The 23,337-nt window shown below is 37.9% G+C and overlaps 1 protein-coding gene across 4 annotated transcripts in view; it reads right to left on the reverse strand.

Moving 5' to 3' along the window:
- The window catches only part of tbck (TBC1 domain containing kinase), a 78,343-nt gene that overhangs the window by 49,514 nt on the left and 5,492 nt on the right, over nucleotides 1–23,337 (reverse strand). For all 4 annotated transcript variants that reach the window (XM_006629899.3, XM_015345933.2, XM_015345932.2 and 1 more), the window contains exons 5-21: nucleotides 22,761–22,834; nucleotides 20,995–21,136; nucleotides 19,162–19,222; nucleotides 18,456–18,517; nucleotides 18,087–18,148; nucleotides 17,097–17,245; nucleotides 16,500–16,638; nucleotides 15,834–15,933; nucleotides 15,553–15,602; nucleotides 14,684–14,813; nucleotides 14,489–14,587; nucleotides 13,450–13,512; nucleotides 11,990–12,116; nucleotides 9,965–10,015; nucleotides 9,507–9,590; nucleotides 7,541–7,626; nucleotides 4,601–4,637 (exon numbers count right to left, since the gene is read on the reverse strand). In XM_006629899.3, coding sequence (XP_006629962.2) covers nucleotides 4,601–4,637; nucleotides 7,541–7,626; nucleotides 9,507–9,590; nucleotides 9,965–10,015; nucleotides 11,990–12,116; nucleotides 13,450–13,512; nucleotides 14,489–14,587; nucleotides 14,684–14,813; nucleotides 15,553–15,602; nucleotides 15,834–15,933; nucleotides 16,500–16,638; nucleotides 17,097–17,245; nucleotides 18,087–18,148; nucleotides 18,456–18,517; nucleotides 19,162–19,222; nucleotides 20,995–21,136; nucleotides 22,761–22,834 — 1,516 coding nt within the window. The remainder of the gene's footprint in view (nucleotides 1–4,600; nucleotides 4,638–7,540; nucleotides 7,627–9,506; nucleotides 9,591–9,964; nucleotides 10,016–11,989; nucleotides 12,117–13,449; nucleotides 13,513–14,488; nucleotides 14,588–14,683; nucleotides 14,814–15,552; nucleotides 15,603–15,833; nucleotides 15,934–16,499; nucleotides 16,639–17,096; nucleotides 17,246–18,086; nucleotides 18,149–18,455; nucleotides 18,518–19,161; nucleotides 19,223–20,994; nucleotides 21,137–22,760; nucleotides 22,835–23,337) is intronic.

Consider the following 23,337-nt stretch of genomic DNA (forward strand, 5'->3'; position numbering starts at 1 on the left):
TTTCAGAATTTTACAAGCTGCATGTAAAATTATCTGGCCAACTATACAACACATACAGAGGGCATAGATAACAACAGCACACTTGAGTGGGTACTAATATCATCAGTGTGTCCACTACAATTTACATAATTCATTTAGCGGCTGTAGAGTATATCTAGTGCGTATTAGTATAAGTATAACGCCCTCTGGAGCACAAAGCCTTTTCCAAAATCACATTTTCCTCAAGTTTGCTTTGTTTTCATAGTTATTATAGTTCACAGTGCACGACCTTCGTGCTATATTTGATGGAATAGATTAACTTTCTCAAGCAGACATTAAACTGTTTATGGACACACAGACAACACGGAGTCAGCTTAGGAAATGAAGATATCCACTAAAAAACAGCAAATTAAACAACATTTTCAGCACACTACTCTAAATTGTCTGGGATAAAATTCGATTAAAGTAAGTTTTTACATTTTAAAAAACAATTTTCACTAAGGAATGGAATTAAACAGTCAGAAGAACATGCAACAGATATATATACACACTTTCTCTTGAGAAACAAATTCATACACAATGTCACCTCAATATATTCTAATGAAACAGGAACTTGTATTAATATTTGTAATCTGCTGGAGCTCAGGCTGGCAAAGTGCAGGGAAGTAGCTGTAAGAAGAAAACCTAACCAGGCAGAATATATGAAAACCATGCGCTCTGTACAAACTCAACAGGAAAATTGAACCATTAAGCTACTAACAACCAGATGAGCAAGACAGATAGAAAAAGCTTCCTCACAGCTGTGACTTTCCTTATATTTTTACAGTCTGAAATTATTATGGTGAAATTGTATTTATTGTAGGCCTTCAGAGGTTTGGCACCAGTTACTACCATCTATGACAGACTGCACGCCCCAGAAGCAATTTCCTTCACAAATCTCAGAGATTGCATCAGGTATTAATGAGAATGCAGTGCGCCATAAATACAAGCTATCTGAAACTTAAAAGTAGATTTTTTTTTTAATCTCCACATTAAAGGCCTGCTAAAAATTATTTATTGCTTGCTGTCGCCAGAGACTGTTTAACAATCACTAGCTGCTGACTTGGGGAGATGTGGCAGTTCTGGTCTGCAGGATAAACATGTGGGCAGAGTGTGTAACTGCTCAGCTCGGCAGTTTCCGTGACCTTCCCCCGGGAAGCCTAATCAGCTGCCAGCTGGGAATTCTCCTCGCTGGGGTGAGGAACGACATGACTGGCCTGCTGATGACAGGGAAGTGCAGGCCAGGGGTCAGCATCCGCGCGTTGCCTGCTACCAGGCTTTGAATCCAAGGCTCTTGCCACCCTGAAATACCCTGAATAGCCGTGAAAATCATCAGAGCGTATTTAGTTCGCATGGAATTTGACAAGCTTGAGGAAACCAATAACTTGTTCTGTGATGGCATTCTTCAGAGTTTGTACGTAGGACATTAAAATAAAAGAATAAGAAAAAAAAAAACAGAATTAAAATGTATTCTTCAATTGATATCCAGTTTACCGTGTAAACTAAGACTTTAACATAGTTTACAAATGAGAGGAGGCCATTCGGCAGTTACCTGAGAGAAACAATGGTGGCGGTTTCAACAATGTTTGGTTAACTTCTTCCATACCCCCACAACCCTTTTGTGCCACCTATTCACAGTTTTAAACGCCCTTCTTCTAAGTTTCCATTGCTTCTCTGGCTCATGCCTCACTATCGATTCAACATCAACTGCATACAGTCCGTTTTCATATTACTGTAGGTTTTTAAAAAGTCATAAGACTGTTATAAAAATGCTCCAGCCATCTCAACCACAGGATATGAAGAGACAATGACAAGACCAGACTTTGGTAGTGAAGACTCAGGTTTATGTTTTTAAATAGTGCAGGGACACCCAAACTCACACCTGATTGTCATCCCATTGATTGACATTCCTGACTCTAATTATTCCCTTAACTGAACTTTTAATCCCAGAGGTTCACATACTTTTTCCATCAAAGACAATGTTGGATCATTTTGATCAATAAATGAATGAAAAAGTGTATCCTTTTGTGTGTTATTTGTTTTATTGGGTTCTCTTTATCGATTTTTATGACTTAGATGAAGATCTGATCACATTTTAGGTAAAATGTATGCAGAAATTCAGAAACTTCTAAAAGGTTCACAAACTTTCTAGCACCACTGTATACTGTATGTTACAAACAGCCTCGCAAAACTCAAAGTAAAACTGCTTTGTCTGTTTTTTGTAAAATACAATATACTGTAGTGTGTTTAACAAATTTAGATTAATTACACAATTAAATACACACATTCTTAAACTATTTTAATGATCATCCCTCTGTATGTTTGTATGTACAGCAAACCAACTTCTAACTGTTAGCACGTCTGCTCTGCGTCTCAAATGAGATAAGACACGCTTGTCTTTGTTTCAAAGGTCATGACACCTACAAAACAGGGAACGGTTCTCCTGACAAGCTCTGGAGCTTCCCAATGGCCTTTCAAGCATGACAAAGGCAGCAAAACTGCAATTATTCTGTTGTGGTTTAATTGAGCCTCCGTTTACATACGAATGACTTTCATTTCTCAAAGCTGACAATGTACAGATTCGCATAAGAACACAACTATTCCCCTAATGTAAACAATTTAATTTTCTATAACGTTTAATTAGAGATAGTAAAGAGACTTAGCAGAACTATAAAAGAGTGTAGCTGCCAGCTGATATCAAGGGGCAAAATACTTTTTCGCTATACTTTTGAAACTTAAACTTGGAATTGCTGAAAGAGGGATTGATCCAGATTTGTATATTGCAGGTTAAAGCAATAGAATTAATTTATCAATCACTGTAAGAGCTGCAAAAATCCAGCTATAAGCCCACTATATCTGAGAGACCTTGTGGCTTTTTTAGAGAAATATGTGCATTATATTGTACAAGTTATTTTGTATCATGTAAGTAACTGGAATCAAAAGCATCTAACTGAAATCACTAAAACTATGTCCCTTTTTCCCAAGGTCATATTCACTGAGAGTTCATATTTTCATGTTTCCACATTATATACGCTCATTGTGAGAGAACATTCAGATTTAAGTCTTTAGACGTGGGTATGTTAATACCCCTTTTTTTCTGGATCATTTGCCAAAAGCACTTTCAGCAGGGAGGCAATTGAAATATAGCTCTGTGCACTCCCTTTAAAGGCCCAGGAGACACTACGCAATTCCTGTAAAACTGATTATATAAGATTTAATTGCAGTGGATTGAACTCCATGAATCGAAAGTAATCATGGGCAGTTGTGCAAGGTGAATACTCCACAACAGAGTAAGTCAATCAAGTTCAATCCCATCAGAAAAAGGTGGTTCAGGCAATCTTGTCAGAAAAAAATACGAAATCCGGAGGCAAGAAAAAAGCAAGGATAAGAAGGACAAACAGATTACAACAGACGTTTCTTCCTGCTAGTTTCTGAGGCAAAAGCAATACAGATGTTGATAAAAAAAAACTAATGTAAAGCACTGTTCTATATTCTGCAGTAATACACTAACAATATGGATCCTAAAAGATTATCCAAATGGCAGAAAAAAGATGATGTAACTAATTATGCAATGAAGGAAAGTCTTAACTTCTGTTTGCATAGTAGCTATACATTGTACATTTCATATGTTTGAATTGTACCAGCTGCTACTTTATTTGAAGTTTCTCTCCAAGAAAACCTAATTTCTTCTCTTTATCTTACACACTTTTCAACACATGAGCGTAAACTGTGTAAAATATTTAATAAAAATGACAGCTGTATTCGCAAATTATCCTGTGTATACTGAGACTGAGACTGAGAACCTCAGCAGCACCAAACCATTCCAGGACCTTTAATATTAGAATATTTTTATTTTTTAACCAAGTCACTAGTGAATTCTCTTGTATAATGAGAACTTGGGAGAGTACCCATTCAGAGAGCAGAACGCTTTTCCAAAGACCGATCTGCGAGAACTACACTGATCAAAAATACAACACCTGTACCCCACTTGCAAATTCACAGCTGGACAGGAGTATGGAGCTCTAACTAATACCCCATGGTGCTGCAATTAATAGGGCATCTAGATATATAGCACAGTGTGATTTTATTTTAGTTATTGTTTGTTCTACATTAAGAACAGCCTACTCGAAACCACAATTGTATTCATTTTCAATTATTTAAACATGTCTCAGCATCACTCTACAAGCTATGTACAGAAGCAGAAGAGGACACTTACTGTGAGCTGAACCACTGGTGGTTTTAAACAGAGACGACCGCTGCCACGTTTTAAAACATTTCAGTAACAAAAAGGTAACACTCATTTCAATCAGCATTTTTTCATTATTTATAAATTGTCACCCTTAAGGCTGTTGTTTTTGAGCTTTTCCTGATAACCACCTCTGTGCTTCCCATAAAAGAAGACTCGAGTGACACACTGAGGCTTTTGAGGACTGTATGAAGCATATTCACATCACACTCTCATGACACCTCATGCTCACTGAACAGAGTAGAAAGGCAGAAAGCGTGATAGATACTTAAACCTATATGAAATCTAACAGGAACAAAAGGAGAGGGTTTTCAAAATGAATTGAGCTATACTCACGTGTAAACATTGTCAGGAACCATGGAATGGCATACAGCTATAGAAGGGGGAAAAAACAAAATTATTTCACACAAGACTTCAATGGAAGAATGTCTTTGCCTCTTGTGCTTGGAGATGCTGAATTCACTAAAAGACTTAAAAATACAGTAATATGCTGCAAAGAAAACCCATACTCAATGGGACTTTCATGTTTTTCCCCTTTAAAGAAGAAAAAAAAAGCCTATTTAAAAAAATACAGAATCACTAAGGGACTGCTGAGGAACGGGCAATTGCCAAAATCAATAAACATCATTATAAAGAAAAATCCGTCGAGGCACAAAAAAGATGAGTCACCGAATATTTCATCTGTACTTTTATAAATTAAAAAAAACATAAATCTTGTGTTATTAAAGCAAAGCACAAAATATCACATAAAATAAAAACAGAAAAGATACATTTTATTGAAGACATTGCACAAAAACCCAACATTGTCGCAAACTTACAAAGGTGAATTCACCTAACTTACTTTAACTTTAAATTACCTGGACTATTTTGACCTGTGATTTAAAGCCCCACTTGATTTCAGTGTGTCTGTTTGGAGCAAACTTAGACTGTATATTTGTTAATCCAACAAAAAGACTGAGTGGGAGAATTTATAGGAAAACAGTGCTGACAATTTCTTGACGGATGTACACTGCAAATGTTCACTGTGAGTTATACTGTCACCTCAACTGCCTTAACCCAAAAGAAATAAATAAGGAAGTCTGAGAGAGGAAACTATAAAGGTTCAGTGACTCACATCCCTTTTGTAAACACCTGTTCTAATATTACTTAAACCTTGGGTGGTTTTTAATTTCGAAAAGCATGGAATTTATTTCATCTGCTAATTGATAGGTGAAAATGTCTAGCTTCCCCGAGACAGATCCAGACGACCTCCTAACCCAAGGCAAGTGGAGAAGTGCCAGGTCTTTTTAATGGAGCAAGTTTCAATTTTAATGGTGAGAGACTAATCAGGATTTAACCTGATTGGGTTACCTGAAGCATGAATGTCAGGTTACAAAAACAATATTTTCTTCTTTACAGACTACAGCCAACAGCACAGCCTCCTACAAAAGATTTATATCAAACCTTCTGCAGAAAAAATAGGTTTTAAAAGATTAGATCAGCAAACTAAATATCTCTGCTTACTGAGATTTAAACATAAGCATGTAATGCAGTAATGTATGTATAATGTAAGAGAAAAGGACATTTTGTGCTTTACACAGACTTCAGAAATTCAGAAATCCTTTCCTTCGGCAGGTTTTGGAGAAAAACAATTTAAGTGACTAGAATGAAAAGTAACAGCAAGTTTAGTGCTTGGTAATTGAATTTCTTGATAAACTGCTTTAAGAAGGACTTTCTAATAAATTTTTAATCATTAAAGATTGTGAGCAACGTAACTCCTGACTTACAATCATCCTACTCCCCACCTCACAACCCTTGTTCATCTAATTCTGGTGTCCTGTCTGTCCCCCAAGCCCGTCTACACTCTATGGGTGATGGAGTCTTCTCCTGCTGCGCCCTAGAACTGTCCCTAAGGATATCAGAGAGTCACCTTCTCTGAGCTCTTTCAAATCTGGACTCAAAACCTTCTTCTTTAGACAGGGTTTTATTTAACTGGTTCTGCATCTGCCCCTTTGCTTTCATACTGCATTGCAAACCTGTAAATGACTGTAATTGTGTGCTCCTGCTGCCTCCCCTCATTGATGACTTTTTTACTCACTAAAGCACTTTGAGAAACCACCTGTAAAGGTGCTATATAAAATAAAAATATTATTTTTTGGCACTTTTGTACACTGCAGTTCAATCAACTAGAAAACTGTTTACTATATATGTACAGTATATACAGTTCATTAAAACTGTTGTTTCTACAAGAGTTCTTGCAGAGTTTGCTGCGTTCCCTGAAAGCCCCCACAATATGTTTTTCCTGAGGTCCCAAAGTCTTTAGCTTAATCTTCTGGAATTACTTCAAAGGTGAAAACCGCACACCCCAAATCAAGGCCTGCCTGAAAATGATCCCTGGCCAGGCACCAGTTTTAATCCCAGTCACAAGAAATGATACTTAAACACAAATTAAACGAAATAACAAGATGACATCATTCTCATAAAACTGCACTCATTAAACCACACAAGTAAATTAATGTTTGCCTGACTTTCACAGGAACAGAGAACGACTGTTGACTGCAGTTGCAGTATCTCCTACTTTATTTTTCCCTCCAAATAATTTCTTCACAACCATTCTTCACTTGCTAGGGGACTTCTTTCCATCTCTTAACTGCACAGCTACATGAAATACTTCATGAGTGACGCTGATAGATAAAGTTTTGGAATTTTATGTATGCATATTAGTAGCAACAGGAATAAATGTTTTTATTAAATTAACCTGTATTATATTGACTTGAGTAAGAATGCCATTGCCTATCCCACAGTTATGTTATTCGGCATAAACAGTAATACAAATTGCTTAACATTTCAAAGAAAATCAAATTCTATGAGAATTTAATGCATAATGATGCCACAGAAATCATATTATTTTATGACTTTGCATCACAATCAAACTTGCAAAGCACAAAAAGCATGCATGATATCCACGATAAAAAGCCCATGCACCTCATTAGCCTTGTGAATTGAGCATCTTTATTTACTGGACAGTTTTAGTTTTAGTTTTAGCCTAGGGTTAAAGTCAACATGGAAAGTGGTGTGATCCTAAACTCTCATGGACATGAAATACATCACCATACACTAAGAACATTATGACAGGATGGCAGACAGTGAATGACAAGGTGGGTTCAGGCCATGACTGAGCCTGGCTTCTTGGACTTTTGCCTGGCTGCAAATATAACCTACTGTATTGCCCCTTACCTCCCACTTATCAGTGCATTCACAGTAGGGAAAGAGCTCACCCCTGCTTAGAGTACTTACATCTGGTATAAATCCAATCTCATTAAGATGGTTGCTGAGCTGCGGGTCATGAAAAGCTATCATCTGGGAAAACACAGTCAGGTACTCTAGAAGAAGATCAGAACAGAGATGAGTGCTGAGTGCAAGCTGTCATTACTGATCAAAAATGTAACTTGCGGTGTGATTCAGCTGGAAAGTACAGGATGTGACAGAACCTTTGAATGCCTGAAAAACCTGTGAGGCTTTCCCTTACTTAACATTTTGCTCTTCAGCTCCACGCAAGCCTTATTTTATTCAGTGTAACCGCACACCATCAATGAATCAAAAAAAAAATGGGGAAAAAATTCATAGCACTGACAAAAATCTCTCTCAAACATGGCAATCAAATTAATGATGTGAAGTCTTGGTATTTGTATCCTTTTGGAATAGTATTGATTTCTGAAAATAAAACTTTTTTTTCCACCCATTAAGAATCCTATTTATCTAACAACCCTATAGAATAGTAATAGGACAGTACATTTTTTAGAGTTGGCTTGCCTGCAAAGACTTTTGTACCTGCAATGGGAGAATGATTACTAGCAGATATTTCACTGTCAGAGCTATTCGTCTTTTGAAATCCTGTTCCACAGTGCCTTATGGGCAAGTTAGCACTGTCTGAAGGACCAGTGCATCTCTCACTGACATCACTGCAAGTCTGCAACGGCCCAGCAAGTTGTAATAGTCCCTGTTTCACAGAAACCAAGATGACTCTGACTGACTCACGATCATCTTATCCTGGAGGTGCACTACAAATTATATGGCGGCAATTGAGAGTTTCACCTTACAGCTGGTTAAGTGGGATGATCCAGGATCGAACTAATAACAACTGGGCCGTTAAGCTAAACCTGGACATCTTTTGTTTGAGCCATCTGGGTTATCAGCTAAATTTTAATGGAACTGTTTTGAAAAGACAGGGGTCAAAGACACACAATCTAAAAAATCTTCCCAAAAAGGAACACAAAATGGGCAAAGGCAACACAGAAGGCATATCAATTAAAGGAAACATTAGGTAAAAATGAAAACTGTGCATTCTAACTGCAACAAGCAAATTACATTATTTTATATTTACGACTCAAAGAACTTTAATTTTTAGATCTGTTGAATGTTTTAAGTACTTGGTGATTAAAAGAGATACTTGAAAAATGAAAGCAATTATTTTTCCCCGCTTACCTTCAGCTTAATTAAAAAAAACAAGGCAGGCAAAGAACAAAAAGAAGTGAAATGACGTGCAATTAACGCAAAGAAGGCAATACCATACCAGACTGTTATTATGTTCCTTTAATGTGGAAATCGTAATCGGCTTTTAGGTGGCAAAAGGCACACTAGATATTATGCGCATCATCAGGCATCTAACATATTAGTCAATTAGAGCAGAACAGACGCTTGAACAAAGCATTATACCACAGTTGGCTCAGGTGCAGTATGGTTTGTCTCTTACTGTGTCTCATCCATGCAGAGACTCTGCTTTTGATGCTCTCATCATTGTCTTCCATTTAATTTGAGCCCCCTTCACAGACTGCAGGCCTTTAAGCTGCACGAAAACCTCCAGCCGCGCAGGGGAAATGGGGAAACAACCAGTGCTGAAAACAGCGCTGGAGGTAACGGAGACAAATGGCAGTATTTTCTTTCTTCATAAACTGATTTTTCGTTCTAATCAGTAATGAAACACAATGAGGCTCTGCCGAATGACGTGATGCAGTATTGCAAAAGCATCTTCCGCTGTGATTTTCCTTGCAGGTCGGTGGCGAGGTCAAAATCAACGGGCACTTTAATTTTGAAACGGCACGCAGTTTTAATCCATATAGCACACACTGTGTGCTGTGCATGTCTTGCAATCCATAATTACGTTTGAAATAAAGCTTCTGTGAAGAAACGGTAATACCTTCCGCCCGTCAGTAAATATGTACTGACACGACCAGTCTTCTGCCTGCGGAGATGAGGTTCTCACCTTGAATGACATGAGAGTTGTCCTTCAGGAAGAAGTTGTAGAGGTATTTGGGAATAAATGCAGACATACAGGCGTAGGCTAAAGCTAAGGGAGAATAAAAATAATGTTAGGAAAGTAAGATCCAGCTTTGGATCTCTGGTAAATAATTATAATTATCACCTTGTATTTTTTATTATCTGCTGGCTTATTTGGAAGTTACCTTCAAGCGTTCATTTTATTCTGCTGAAAATGTATCAATGTCACCAGTCCAAAATTGGAAGAACTTTGTTTCAATGGCAAGTAGATCATGCTGTTTAGTTTCATGGCTAATACTGTGGCTTTTTGCATACATAGCAAAAATGTAAGAAAACGTACATTTCTGAAGAAGTGACTTTATATCCATCCAGTATGGTATAATAATATGGAACACATAAAACTGGGAAGAATATAATAAAATAGAAAAGAAATTATATCCCCACCTTCATTGTTGAAATTCAGGTACAGGAACGGTGCACACAGAGAATCCAGCCCTAAGACATTACAGAACGACAAAGAATCATAAAATGATTCTGTTTATATAAAACATGAACTATAATGAATGACATTAAAAGAAACAGATAAACACATTTAACTTTACACATTTAATTCATATAGCTTTTTATCATGGGAAAGTTTGAATGCCGATAAATAATGAATCAATTTATGGAATAGCTGTCAGCAGTTCCACAACACACAAAACAAATCTAGACAGACTATGAAAATTGAGGAATAATTTAATCATCCTGTTATATTACAACTTAAAATTGTAATATTAACAAAATAAAATAGAATACTCTATAGTATAGTATACATTTCCTCTCATGCAGCTTTGAAAGCAAAGTGCTTCACATGAGTGCCCTCTAGTGGCTGAACTACCTGTCAAACACTGAAACCGGCCCTATTGAAATGCCAGATCATAGGACACCTGGAAGGATTTAAGAGTTTATTCTTAAAATCTACCATCTGATTTGCTATGATGTGAATAACTGTTACCTTTTCTTTGTTCTTTCTACTGACAAGCATGGTAGTGACTGTGAGAGAAGGCAGTATTTCACAACAAAAACGTTTTAAAAGTTGGCTTTTCTGAATATATGTATTTTGTATTAACTGTCTTTAAACTGAATTTTAAGGCATTTTGTGAAAATATATTGTACATCTAAGCGTGTTGAGAAATCCACAGTAATCCATGTAATGTAGACTAGCAAAGCAAATAATTCAACTTTCTTCTCCAATTTTCATCTGATTTCTAGCTCAAATCAAGTTTAACAAGATTTCTTAACAGACATGAAACGAAGGTTCCACAAAAGGCTAAGGTTACCACATGTCTAGCTAACTTGCTTCAAGGCAAAGTCAGAGAAATTAAAATGAAATCCCAGTGCTCAATTAGTGCAATTAGTCTGTCTTGAAGAATCAAAGAAAACACATGAAAATATATATGTACTTAAAAGGTGTTGTGTAATTGAATATGTCTCTTAAAAAAATTAGCTTAAAAGTAACCGTTTAAAGTGCAAAAGTGATTTTGTCTACAGAGGTACTTGTGATTCAATGAGCAGATAAAAGTTTAGGCATTCATGTTATTTACTGAAGAAAGGGAAACTCCATCATATCAAATCAGCAGCCTTCGGGAGATAATATGAGTGTCATAAAATTACAACACAAAGTCATTGAACAGTCTAGTTGAATACATAAAGCAAGACCTAGAGCAGAATTTTGTGTACAGTTTTAGTCAGCATATTAGAAAAATATTGCTGCTCTGAACAGCAACTAGATACATTCCCCAGGTGTAAGGATGAAGAAATTATTTTTTGTCTGGAAAAGAAACTGCTTGAAAAGAGAAGGGACCCATTCCAGTATTCACGTCTTCAAAGGCACTGACAAAGTCCATGGTAAATTCCCAGTTATACGCAGGCTCCCTAGCCATGCTATTAAAGACAATACCCTGGATTCTTTCAAAAAACGGCTACTGTGGTTAAGATCCTCTGATGAGTGAGCTACTAACAAATAAGGTAGATGAGGTAAATGCCTTCGTTTGGTTTGCAACCTTTCTTGTGTTTTTAGGGTGTAGAGAAGGATCTCTTGTGAGAAACTATTACAGAGGAGCATCCTTGCAGTTTCTCTGGGTTAGTTACAAATAAGAGGAGGCTGTTTGGCCCATCTAACCCGCTGGATACATAGCAGCAAATAGATCAGTTTCTCATCCAGCCATTTCATGAAAGAAGCCAGGGTTTCAACTGGGTAGGCTGTTCCACACTCCCACAAACCTTGGTCTAAACAAGTGCCTGCAGTTTCCGTTTTTAAATGCAGTATCCACTTGTGACTGCTAGCTCATGTTTCTCTATTGATACTGAAGGCCTCCACTGTGTTGACACAGTGCCTGTAAGGGCCTGAAAACATGGATCTGGGCCTCCACAGTCTTCTTCGTTCGAGAGGTAAAAGGCTCAGGCTGTAGGGATGGATAGGCCCACCTTGCCAGTAGACGAGGTCAGGGTGGGACACCACCCAGGCTTTCAGCACGCGCCTGAACTTCACGTGGCCCTGAGGGGAGGACAGCAGCTCGTCATACTGGTGGCATCTCGGAATATCCACCTCGATCTGTGGAGTAAAAGGAGAGGCACTGCATGCCGGCGGGAATATGTGTCTCGTCGGCAGGTCAGAAGATGGCGACCATTCGAAACCTCCATCATCACAAGCCTTTGCGTAATCAGTTAAGACACCTGCTAGGACTAAAGGCTCCCCCTTTAGCTCAGCTATCGCCCCTCTCCTCTCAGGCTTCGTTAACATCGTTCACTGACTGTGCCTGGGATTTCTTAAATAGTGGCACTCAACCACAACTGGGCAGCAAAGGAGCAAGTAAAGGTTGACTCCATACTGAAAGGAAAGGAGACGCAATGTTTCGGCCAAGGAGCCTTGTTCAGGTGTGTCACAGCGTGGAATCAACCTTTACCTGTTCCTCTGCAGCCTGTGTTTGCATGCTGACAGTGGCATTAAATTATACTGATGTTGTATAATCTAGTTTTTACTTCTGTAAACTGTACCATGGATGTATAGTGTTGCAGTGTGAGATCCTGTATTTAGTGGTAGTATTGCACTGGTGTGTGACATGCCTCTCACTGCAAAATGTCTTCTTGCAAATTTAAGTTTTAATTTGCTGACACAGCTACCTACTTGAACGTCTTTGACACAATTGGGCAGGCCAGGGTATACATACTTCTTGGTTTTATATGCAGTAGCTCTTCTGAGCTTTCAGTTTTGTCCGTAAGAGATTAATCCCTCCAGCATCCCTCCAGCATCTCTTGCTAAAACACAGTGTAGCTTAGAGTGTCAGAAAGTGAACAAAAATACAGGAGATGTATTGGAAGGAAACATTTACCACCAAACCGATGCAGGGGCCGTACAACTAAGGCTGATCTGACCAGCTGGCATTTTCAAACTGAGCCTCGGCGTAAATGTAAAATGATTGGCGATTCTGAATTTATTTCAAAATCTTCATAAGTGTCCTGCCTAAAATTCCAAACTGCACAAAATTATAGAATCATTTTTTCCAGAAATATGCTATATTATTGTGCCTATTATCTAGAAATGTCTAAAAAGAAAAAAGTATGTCTTTACGAAAGCAATAGTAGAAAGAAGCTATGGAAGGGACAAAAAGGAGTAGATTTTGCATGATTGGAAAAATACTTTTAATATTTTGGCTATTGTGTAAAATCAACCCTTGCTTCTCATTACATGCCTCAGAAATTAATATTCCCCTATTTTTTTTAATTTACGCTGGGAGTAAGTCAAGTGATCTAGTCTTAATAAAGGATGGATCTAAATAAGTATGACATTAAGCAGATTTTAAAGTCTTATACATTTGACAAGTTACTGTATATACTGTATTGTTGCTTTTATCTGACCAAAGAGCAAGACAGCCCAGCAATAGTACCTGACGGTCTGTGGGAATTGGTGTGTCCTTGTCTATGGCGTCATATTTAGCTTGAATATCCCCCTGAAAGCAGAAAGTTTCACATATGAAGTAAAATCAGTTTTCTGCGAGTAGCAAAATATTGATATTTGGAGAAAGAACAAAAGTCACCAAGTCCATTCAGGTTTGTTCATTGTAAAATTAATATGACTTAAAAACCTTGTCACTTGATGAGCCCCTAAGCAGGTTTTATCATATAGTCACTTTCCCTCCACAACTTCAGGAAACTAATTTGCTGATATAATTCTACAGTGATTCAAATAAGAGCAGAAACATTGTTTCATATATCTGACTCTTGTTGAATTATTAGCTTATTTCCTGAACTCAAATGTTTAGTCTATGGATCCAAGGAGAGGAGAGGTCACAGAACTAGTCTTTACAGAATAAGCATGTGAATAAGCAAGACAACAATTTGATATCATCTAAGATACGATCACTTTATTAGCCATATACAATTTTTTGCATTAGGAATTTGTCTTTTTGCGTACCCCAACGTGCTCTCTATGAGACACACAGACGGGGAGAGAAGCTTGGGGTCAGTGTGCATGATCAGCCAATTATACGGCACCCCTGGGGCAGCTGGGGTTAAGGGCCTTGCTCAGGGGCCCAATGGAGTAGGATTCCTCTGCTGGCTGCGGGATATGAACCAGCAACCTTCCAGCCACAGGCACAGATCCTTAGCCACAGAGCCACCGCACCGCCCCCATCTGTCCACACCCACACACTTATAACCAAGGCCAATTTCGCCAGAATCCAATCAACCCACCAGTAAGTCTTTGGATAGAGAAAGGAAACTGGAGCACCTGGAGGAAACCCAAGTTAACACGGGGAAAACGTACAAACTCCACACAGATAACACCCCAGGTCCGGAAATGAACCCAGGGCCCCAGCACTGGGAGGCAGCAAAGCTAACCACTGTGCCACGGTGCCACCCTTTTGACAAACCAATCCAATGGAAAAGCTGAAGAACCAGAGACGGAATCAGCACCCCATGACTCACCTCAACACCCAGCAGAGCGGCCCATGCCAGGCCCCTGAGAAGCGGGGGGATGTCAGCTCTTGCTTCTTTCCAGACCTGATTTTTTTTATAAGGGTACGCCTGTATCAAGAGAAACAGGGCAGTACCGACGTTATCCACAAAAATGCCAACACTTAAACATCCGGGGTCTCCTGCTGCATGTTGTCCGAGACCTACCTTGAGGAGCCTGTCAAAGAGAATGATCCTGTGGAGCTGGTACTCCGTGTCCCTTTCCCGTATAATGAGGGGCAAAGTGGCGACTGCAGACAGCTCGTTGCTGCTGTTGGACTGGGGCAAACTGGACTGCCTGAAATGACGTGCGAACCAGGGGAGACGTCTTACATGCAAGGTTATTTAATAATAATAATAATTAATAATAATTGCTTACACTTATATAGCGCTTTTCTGGACACTCCACTCAAAGCGCTTTACAGGTAATGGGGACTCCCCTCCACCACCACCAATGTGCAGCATCCACCTGGATGATGCGATGGCAGCCATAGTGCGCCAGAACGCTCACCACACATCAGCTCTCAGTGGGGAGGAGAGCAGAGTAATGTAGCCAATTCATAGAGAGGGATTATTAGGAGGCCATGATTGGTAAGGGCCAATTGGAAATTTGGCCAGGTTACACCCCTACTCTTTTCGAGAAGCGCCCTAGATTTTTAATGACCACAGAGTCAGGACCTCGGTTTTACGTCTCATCCGAAGGACGGCGCCTGTTTACAGTATTTCATAGCTGACCCAGCATTGCATCGCTGCAAGCGCTAAAAATGATGCTGAAACAAATGTCAGGAGCTCGCATGCACACGTTAAGTAATTTGTGCATGTCCCTGTGAAGCATTCTGCATGCGATTATAATGTCTTTTTTTTTTAACTGAAACCTATTTTCCTTTTTCAGAACAAAAAGATGGTATGAAGAGGCAGTGAGCAAGCATTATAGAAAAGACAGTGAGCAAGTCTATCCTTGATCTGAGCCCATTCTATCTTTAACGTCTATTATATCAGGTTACAGAAAATAAGTCATTTGATAACAATATACTCACTCATCTTCCAATAGCGGATAATAAGCTTCTCCAGCAACATCTTTCAGTCTCTGAAACAAGCCAAGAAAAGAAATGGATTACAAGATTCGTTCTACTTATCTTCTCGCAAATTCTAATTATTTTTCCACACTTCAAGTCTAGGTAACCAGAAATGTAAGGAAAAGGGACATTCTAATATACTATAGAAATTTCTCAGAATTTTCTTATTTTATATTTCAAATGAAAAAATATATATGGTTTCTCTAGGAAGAAAATAGACTGCCAGTAAAAAGAACTCTTACGTTTTTAAGTTGGCACAGCGACAGTGTCACAGTTGTGTCATCCAAGAGAAAACTCCTGTCTCTTCCTTGACCAAAACACTCCCCATCCTCTAAAACTAAACTTCAAAAGAGAACAAAAAAATAAATTGTTAAGGGCACCTAAAAAAAGCTTTAAACTAGCTGTTGACTGGGAACTTTTCAACTTTTCAAACCTGAAAAATACAGTTAATAAAAAATATTTCTGAAGCAGAAAAGATTCACAAAATATATAGCATTGCGCGTCATAACATTTGAATTGATCTGTTTTAGAAGCATACCTATAACACTTCATGTTATCGTTCGTATCCAGTGAAAACATTATGTTATTACTTTGCATTTACAGCTAACATTGTGTCCTTACATGGTTGTTTTTCCATCTGAAAAGTGAGAAACTTGGCCAGAAGACTCTCATTAAACAGGGGAAACAACGACCAGATCTCGTCACATTTTTCAGAAACTCACACGATTTGTGAAGAAATAAAATGTCAGTATCAATCAAAGATCTAGAAACTTTTTCTCCAAATAAATTGAAAGAGAAATGAGTCAAAACTCTTAGCTCAAATTAATTACAGCAGCGTCAGCTATTATCGATTTCACCACCCCATCACTATCTGTAATTGAGTGTTAATTAAATACATTCCAACTTACTTGGGCAAAGTGCAGACAGGAGGTTTGGACTGGATTATTTCTTTATTAGTAAGCTCTTTCTCCAGATCTCCTCCAGCCAGGCACCACAGGTAATAGACCTCATCAATACATCTCTCTGCCAAGTAGTCCTCTTCTTCACCTGTCGGTGGTAAGTCACAGGCACTTCAAACATGGGATTGCTCTGCTTACCATTTAATTCTTACACTAACCCAAAGAAAGAATTATCGAATGTCTAAGACTGAGATGGAATATTTTCACTCTTACAGTCACCAAAGAATGATTTTCTTTGTATTTTCAGAATGGCGTGCATGTTTAAAAAATCACTAACAAAAAGTCAAAATCAAAAGACCAACGCTCACAAAAGGAAAAAGAGTTAATCTGATAGCACATCACTAAATCTGACTTTTTTCATTATTTCCTGACAATATATCACTTCAAAACTATACTCTATGCTTCTATGATCTGGACAGGACAGAAAAAAAGCAGACACTGTGTGGGGAAAAACCTCTGTATCAAGATGTGAGAAAGACGACAAGAGATGAAACTGTTGGAAATGAGTGGCATCAATAAGACTTCCTAAATATAAAGACGACAGACCCTGGCACAGCTCTCCAATGTCTTCAGGGAGGTCTAAGCGAGCACAGCGCAGGGAAGAAGAGAAGAGGCTGACTGGCTTCTGGAAGGGTTTGTAGTTGGAGGATATCTCCTCGAACACGCTGTCTCTCAGTAGTTCAGCAGGTGTAGGCCTGCAGCAACAGGAAACCCAATTCAGCTACTAAACAGAAAGCAGTTTAATAACAGTCCTTAATGTTGCTGGCAGACAAAGTTAGCATGGATGTGATAATAGCCTCTAGAGCCTGAAAAGGTAAAAGCTGAAGAATTAAACAGAACTATTTCAGTTTATCCCCTGTTTTCATATGCTAGTGTCTCTTCTATTCTGGTCCATACTGTACTGTATGTGCAGGGTTTTCCGATAGTACCAAGAGTGGAAACTTAATTTTCATTTTACAGCAGGGTTATTTTTTCTTCAGCTAACTCTGTATGCATGACTGTCAATGCCAAAGTATTCTATTCCATTAACAATCAATTAAAAAAAAAACTTAATGATGAACTAGTGAATATTGAAATAATTGTCAAATTTAATTTTTTCCAAGTGCAGTGCACTCATTTATTTGTTCTGGAGATTATACCAAAGACAATTAAAATGACAGCAAGTGAACTGAGTATTTGCGTGCTTAAAGACAATCAATATGCTGGTCTTGTTAATCTTGGCTTGAAATCAATAAAAGTCTTCTCCGTTTTTAATATAACATTGTTATGTGTAGTGTTTTGGAATTCACGCGCCATTAAAAAAAGAATTGGCCAGAAAGGCTATATATTCCTAAAACCATATATGTTTACAAAGGAACAATACGTTTGTAATACAAAAATTGTGATAAATAAACATTGAACCATAAGCTTCATAATCAATCACTAATAGTTCTTCCTTCTTGTGGTGTCTACATAGGGAATTGAAATGCACAAGCCAAAAGAAAAACAAAACAAATCTGAGGTGAAACATGTAATAAAATCATACTGGACAGTCACCTTTTAGATGGAAGAAATGTAAGGCATTTCCGCAACAAAGCTACAACATTCTCAGGCAGCTCCTAGAAGACAAAACAATGTCTACGTTATTTACTTTCTCATTCTACCACAACATATATAAATATTAGTCAGCATACATTTGAACTTATATAAACCACTGTATACAACAACACCATAAAACAAAATTATGTCAGGACATAACATATCATTATATTAGGAAAATAGAAATCTTGAAGGAGTGCACAACTGTTATCACAAATGACTAAAATCTAATTCTGTTTTAATTTCGGGGACATGCCCATACAAGAAAACATTTGGCAATCCTGTTGGACCACGAAAGCTAACCAAGCTTACAAATAATAAACAAACCTTTATAATTTCTAAACATCCATGTTCTTCAGCCAAAACGGTAACAATATCATCCATGCAGCCTGAAACACAATAAGGGAAATTAGCGTATATGTTGCTTACTGTAGTATTGAGTTACATAACATATTAGGCTTGCTTTTTCATTAATGCTAAAGATTAATTGTAATTACAGCCACCAGTCTTACTCATTTGGAATATTGAAACTTTTTGTTTATCAGTATATAAGTGTTTTTTTAAGTCTAAAACAACAAAATACAAATTCCAATAAGAAAGATGAATGCTAAAAGGTATTTAGTGCATCAATTTACTGTTATTACTATTTATCTATTAAGGTGGCTGATGCTGTTTTACAAAGTGAGTTACATCTGTACACATCTACAAAGTTGGGCACTGGAGTATTAATAGTGAAGTCCCTTGTTCAAGAGTACAATAGCATTATTCCACTCAGGATCTGAATTCATAAACTTCCTACAAAGAGTCCAGAGCCCAGACATCTACTACACTCTAGAAATGATAATGTCATATCAACACTCAAAGCTGCAAAGTTAGGATGAGCTAAGGTGATCAGTGTTATATGCGACCTGATAACTCTATTCAAAATGCTTCAACTTCCACTGAAAAAAGAAAAAAAATAGAACAATCATTCTGAATTAGAGAAGCATAAACACTCACTTTTAACATGACCTTATGAATATCAGCAACTTACCCAAATTCAGAATAAATTTTAATCGTTCACTTATATCAATAGTCTGCAGCAATCTTCTGCCCTAAAAATAACAAAGTAAGGCATCAATAACAGTATATTAATGAGTGAAACAGGACAAAGTGGGTTTGAAAGATATGTTCTTTCAAAACTCATACTTTACTTTTAAAACAAATGACAACAATTAATCAAAAAAACAAAAAAGCTTATGAAAGCCAGTGCCATGATCTTTATATATCCTTATCTCTGAAAGCTGTACAATGGAATCCATTTAAGTGGCTTGGTTTAACAAGTGATACATTATAGAAGCAAGTCTATATGAAACATTCAACACTAAAATTAGATAAGTTACAAGTCTGAGGAGCCTTTGTATTCAGTTGTATAGTGGGACATGTGCCAGCTGCAGAGCTGGGTTATTAGCGATTTATAAAATTCTAAGTGTAATGTAGAGCAAAATAATAGCTCCCATACAAAACATGATTAATTGGCACAGCGCTTATCCCACAGAGCCTAGTTAGCTTCATAAATCTAGCAACTGTATTTTTCCTAAAACAGTTAGCTTCCCAGGACTGTATTTATCATTGTAAATGTAAAATATTAATTAAAAAAGGTAAGATGAAATTAATACTTTTATCGTCTACAGACTCCAAAGGTCTCGGCATAAAACAGATAAGACGCGTAAGTGTGATTTACGATGGAGTGGGATATAAAAGGTGTGTCAAGACAAAGCTTTTTTATTGTACCTTTTCTTCCCCTCCTCTGTAAACTTGAAGCTGTCAAGTTACTGTTCATAACTCAGGAAAATGTTGTACATAGAGCATAAAAATAGGTGCCTAGACCACACCATGCTTTTACCCATTGACTTGATATGTGATAAATGCAATTCAAGTAGCTGCGTTTAAACTATATCCTCTGTCATCAGCAAACTCATGTGCAGTAATGTAAAATTAACACTGAATTAACTAAACCTTAAGATCTGGAGAGTACACTGCAGGAAACACTTCAATAATCCACTTTGAAAGTTAATGGAAACAGTGAGACAAATGCAGAAAAAACACCTAATTTCATTTTTTTGACCATGACAATTCATGATCACCTGGGGATCGTTGTATCGACAGACCTGGCTGGGACAATTATGTTTTAAAACTCTTAAAACTTCATTTTGGGCAGCATGGTGGTGCACTGCTGACTCACAGCGCCTGCCCTGGGTTCAATTCTGGACCTGGAGTGCTATAAACATGAAGTTTGTGTGTTCCCTGTTCGTGTGGGTTTTCATCGTGCGCTCCAGTTTCCTCCCACTGCCCAGAGACATACTAGTATGTTCAATGCTACTGTTTTTTAGAAGGGGGAAAAGACCTACAAACATATCAACAAATATACTGTGTACAGAATATCACAAATCTGCAACATTCATAGCACATTATCCTTGAGACATTTCTATGGAGGGCTTGTTCAAACAAAACTAAAAATTTAAGATTTTTTACATCATTGTCGTTTAACATAACATAATAGTTCTACTCAGATTTGGTTTTGTGTTTGAGAATGTATTATTTTTTTAAACTTCTATAGCTTTCCATGTAGTGACCCACAGGGTAAAAGACAACATTATCTATAGCATCACCTATCTTTACTATCAATCTAAAGTATTACAGCAATTCCCACTATATCTACTTGCGTACATGCGAATTTAGCCTGAAAAGAAAAGATTTCCATTAAAAATAACCCTTATTTTTCCTCCAAACAATTTTAGAATAAAACATACTAGCATTATAAATACCGTACTAAATGATTTGGGAGTTACCGACTTGATCTGTAAACAATTTTCTGAGTACATACAACACACAGCTCGAAGAGGAGGATTCCCAGGGACCACACATCTGTCTTGGGCCCCGACGGGAGAGGAGTTTCATTGCGGGAGGGATCATGGGGGTGGAAGGTACCCTGGGCGATGACTTCAGGGGCCAGGTAGGATGGGTATCTGCAAGTAAATCGCACAGCGTAACGCCACAGGCAGCTTGTACAGATAGTCCCGCATGCCTGTCACAGCACAGCTCAAACTACAAGTTGACCATGAAACTATTCAGAGTGCAAACATGAACAACAATAATTAACAAGAAGCACACTTTGCTTCTGTCTTTTTATTTTGTAGTGGATTTTGTTTGGCTGAGTGAACCAGCAAGCCTTGTATGCCTTTCGTATACACAGACAAAAGCAAGATCACCGTTCACCTGAACATCCCTCAATGACTAATTAATGTCACATAATTTGCCAAACCGCTTTATACCATACGGTGTTGTGGGAAGCCGGAGCCTACCTGGCAAGCAACAAGCGCAAGGCAGGGTACACCCTGGAAGGGACGCCAGTCCATCGCAGGGTAAGTGCAAGCCAATCATACATGGGGACAATTTGGAGGCCATGGTAAAGGCTGAGGGGGGAAATTTGGCCCGGACACCCGGATAACTCCCTACATTTATCAAGAAATGCCCGTGGATCTTTAATGACCACTTGGAGCCAGGACCTCAGTTTAACGTCTTATTAAAAAGACAGTGCCCACTACAGTACACTGTCCCTGCCACTATACTGGGGCATTAGGACCCACACAGACCACAGGATGGGTCCCACCCCGCTGGTCCCACTAACACCTCTTCCAGCAGCAACCACAGCTTCCCAGGAGGTTTCCCCATCTAGGTACTGACCAGGCTCAACCCTGCTTAGTTTCAATGGGTAGCCAGTTGAGAGCTGCAGGGTGATATGGCTGCTGGCTACTAATTAATGTAAAGTAATAAATATTTTTCAGCTTATCAAAGATACCTTAATTGCCAGAGCTGAGACAAAGGATGCAGCAACTATCTGTGAAGCTGCAGCTATAAATACTGCACTGATTTTTTACAACTGGAACTTATTGGAGTTCCTATGATCATTGCAAAAATATAATTAATGAACACACAGTTTAAACAAAAGAAACGTATTCATCTAAACCAATTAGAAAATAACCAGATGAAAGGTATCCACATGTTTGTCAATTATATAAATTTTCATTTACAGAAACACATGAAAGATGCAAAAGAAAATGAGCTACAGTATATGGGATCTGCTTTTACAAAAATCTTATTTTGTGTACAATGTCTAATGACTGCAACAATTATTCAGGAAGTAGGCCCTTAAATTCTAAATAATTAATAAAAAGAGAATGAATCAGATATGATTCTTACTTTTTTGTGATCTTTGTGCATGCAATAAATAAAGCTATTTATTATAATTTAATATATGCATAGTCAACTCATAAAAAATATGTTAACATACTAAATTCTAATATGTATTTAGTACTAAATACTAATTTAGTACTAATTTTATTAGTACTAAATAAAAATATGTTACAAATTGAGAAACCTGGTTTATTTTTATCATTATTATTTTTATCCTTCAAGCTGACATTTTCCATCCAAAACGCATGCCTGAGGAGGGTTTCTCTACACCATAATACTGCATGATCAAGGTAAAGAAAAATATATGAATCCATTAATAGATAAAGGAACAATTTCAAAATATAACCATAATCCTTCGGTTCTTGATATAAGTGGAAAGGTTTGAAGAACTCGTACCCTATTGGAAAGTCCACATCCGCTCCATGGCCTGTCATGTGGTAAAGACCGAATTTAGCCAGCTTGATGCTACCCTGAAAGACAGTAAGAGAGCACGGCTAATCTATGGAGCCTCCCAGTGGACACTGTAAGAAAAAAAACCATACAGTGCGGTCCTCTTCAGTGTCTTTTCTAAACCCCATGACTCAGAAATACACATTTTAAGGATATTTATTTAAATGATTATGATAAGCAAAACCTAAAGCAGGAATTTGTGCATAGTTTTGGTCATCTGAAAATATCCTTTTTTCTAACTGAATATGCTCTGGAATCATCAACCAAAGAAGCAGCAGGCAGATATGCCAGGGCTTAAGGGAATGTCCCACACTGTCGGGATGAAGGAACTGGACCTTTTTAGTCACAGAAAGAAAAGATTACAAGGTGACTAGATACATTCAAAATACTCAAAGTTACTGACAAAGTCAACCCAGCAGATGTGTTAAGAATGATCACTGACACTTGCATCAGATGTGCAAGAGCAGGAGGCACTTATGTACCCCAGAGTGTTATGGCTGTATGGAACAAACTGTCCAGCCAT

Source organism: Lepisosteus oculatus, chromosome 1 (assembly GCF_040954835.1).
Source record: "Lepisosteus oculatus isolate fLepOcu1 chromosome 1, fLepOcu1.hap2, whole genome shotgun sequence".
NCBI lineage: Eukaryota > Metazoa > Chordata > Actinopteri > Semionotiformes > Lepisosteidae > Lepisosteus > Lepisosteus oculatus.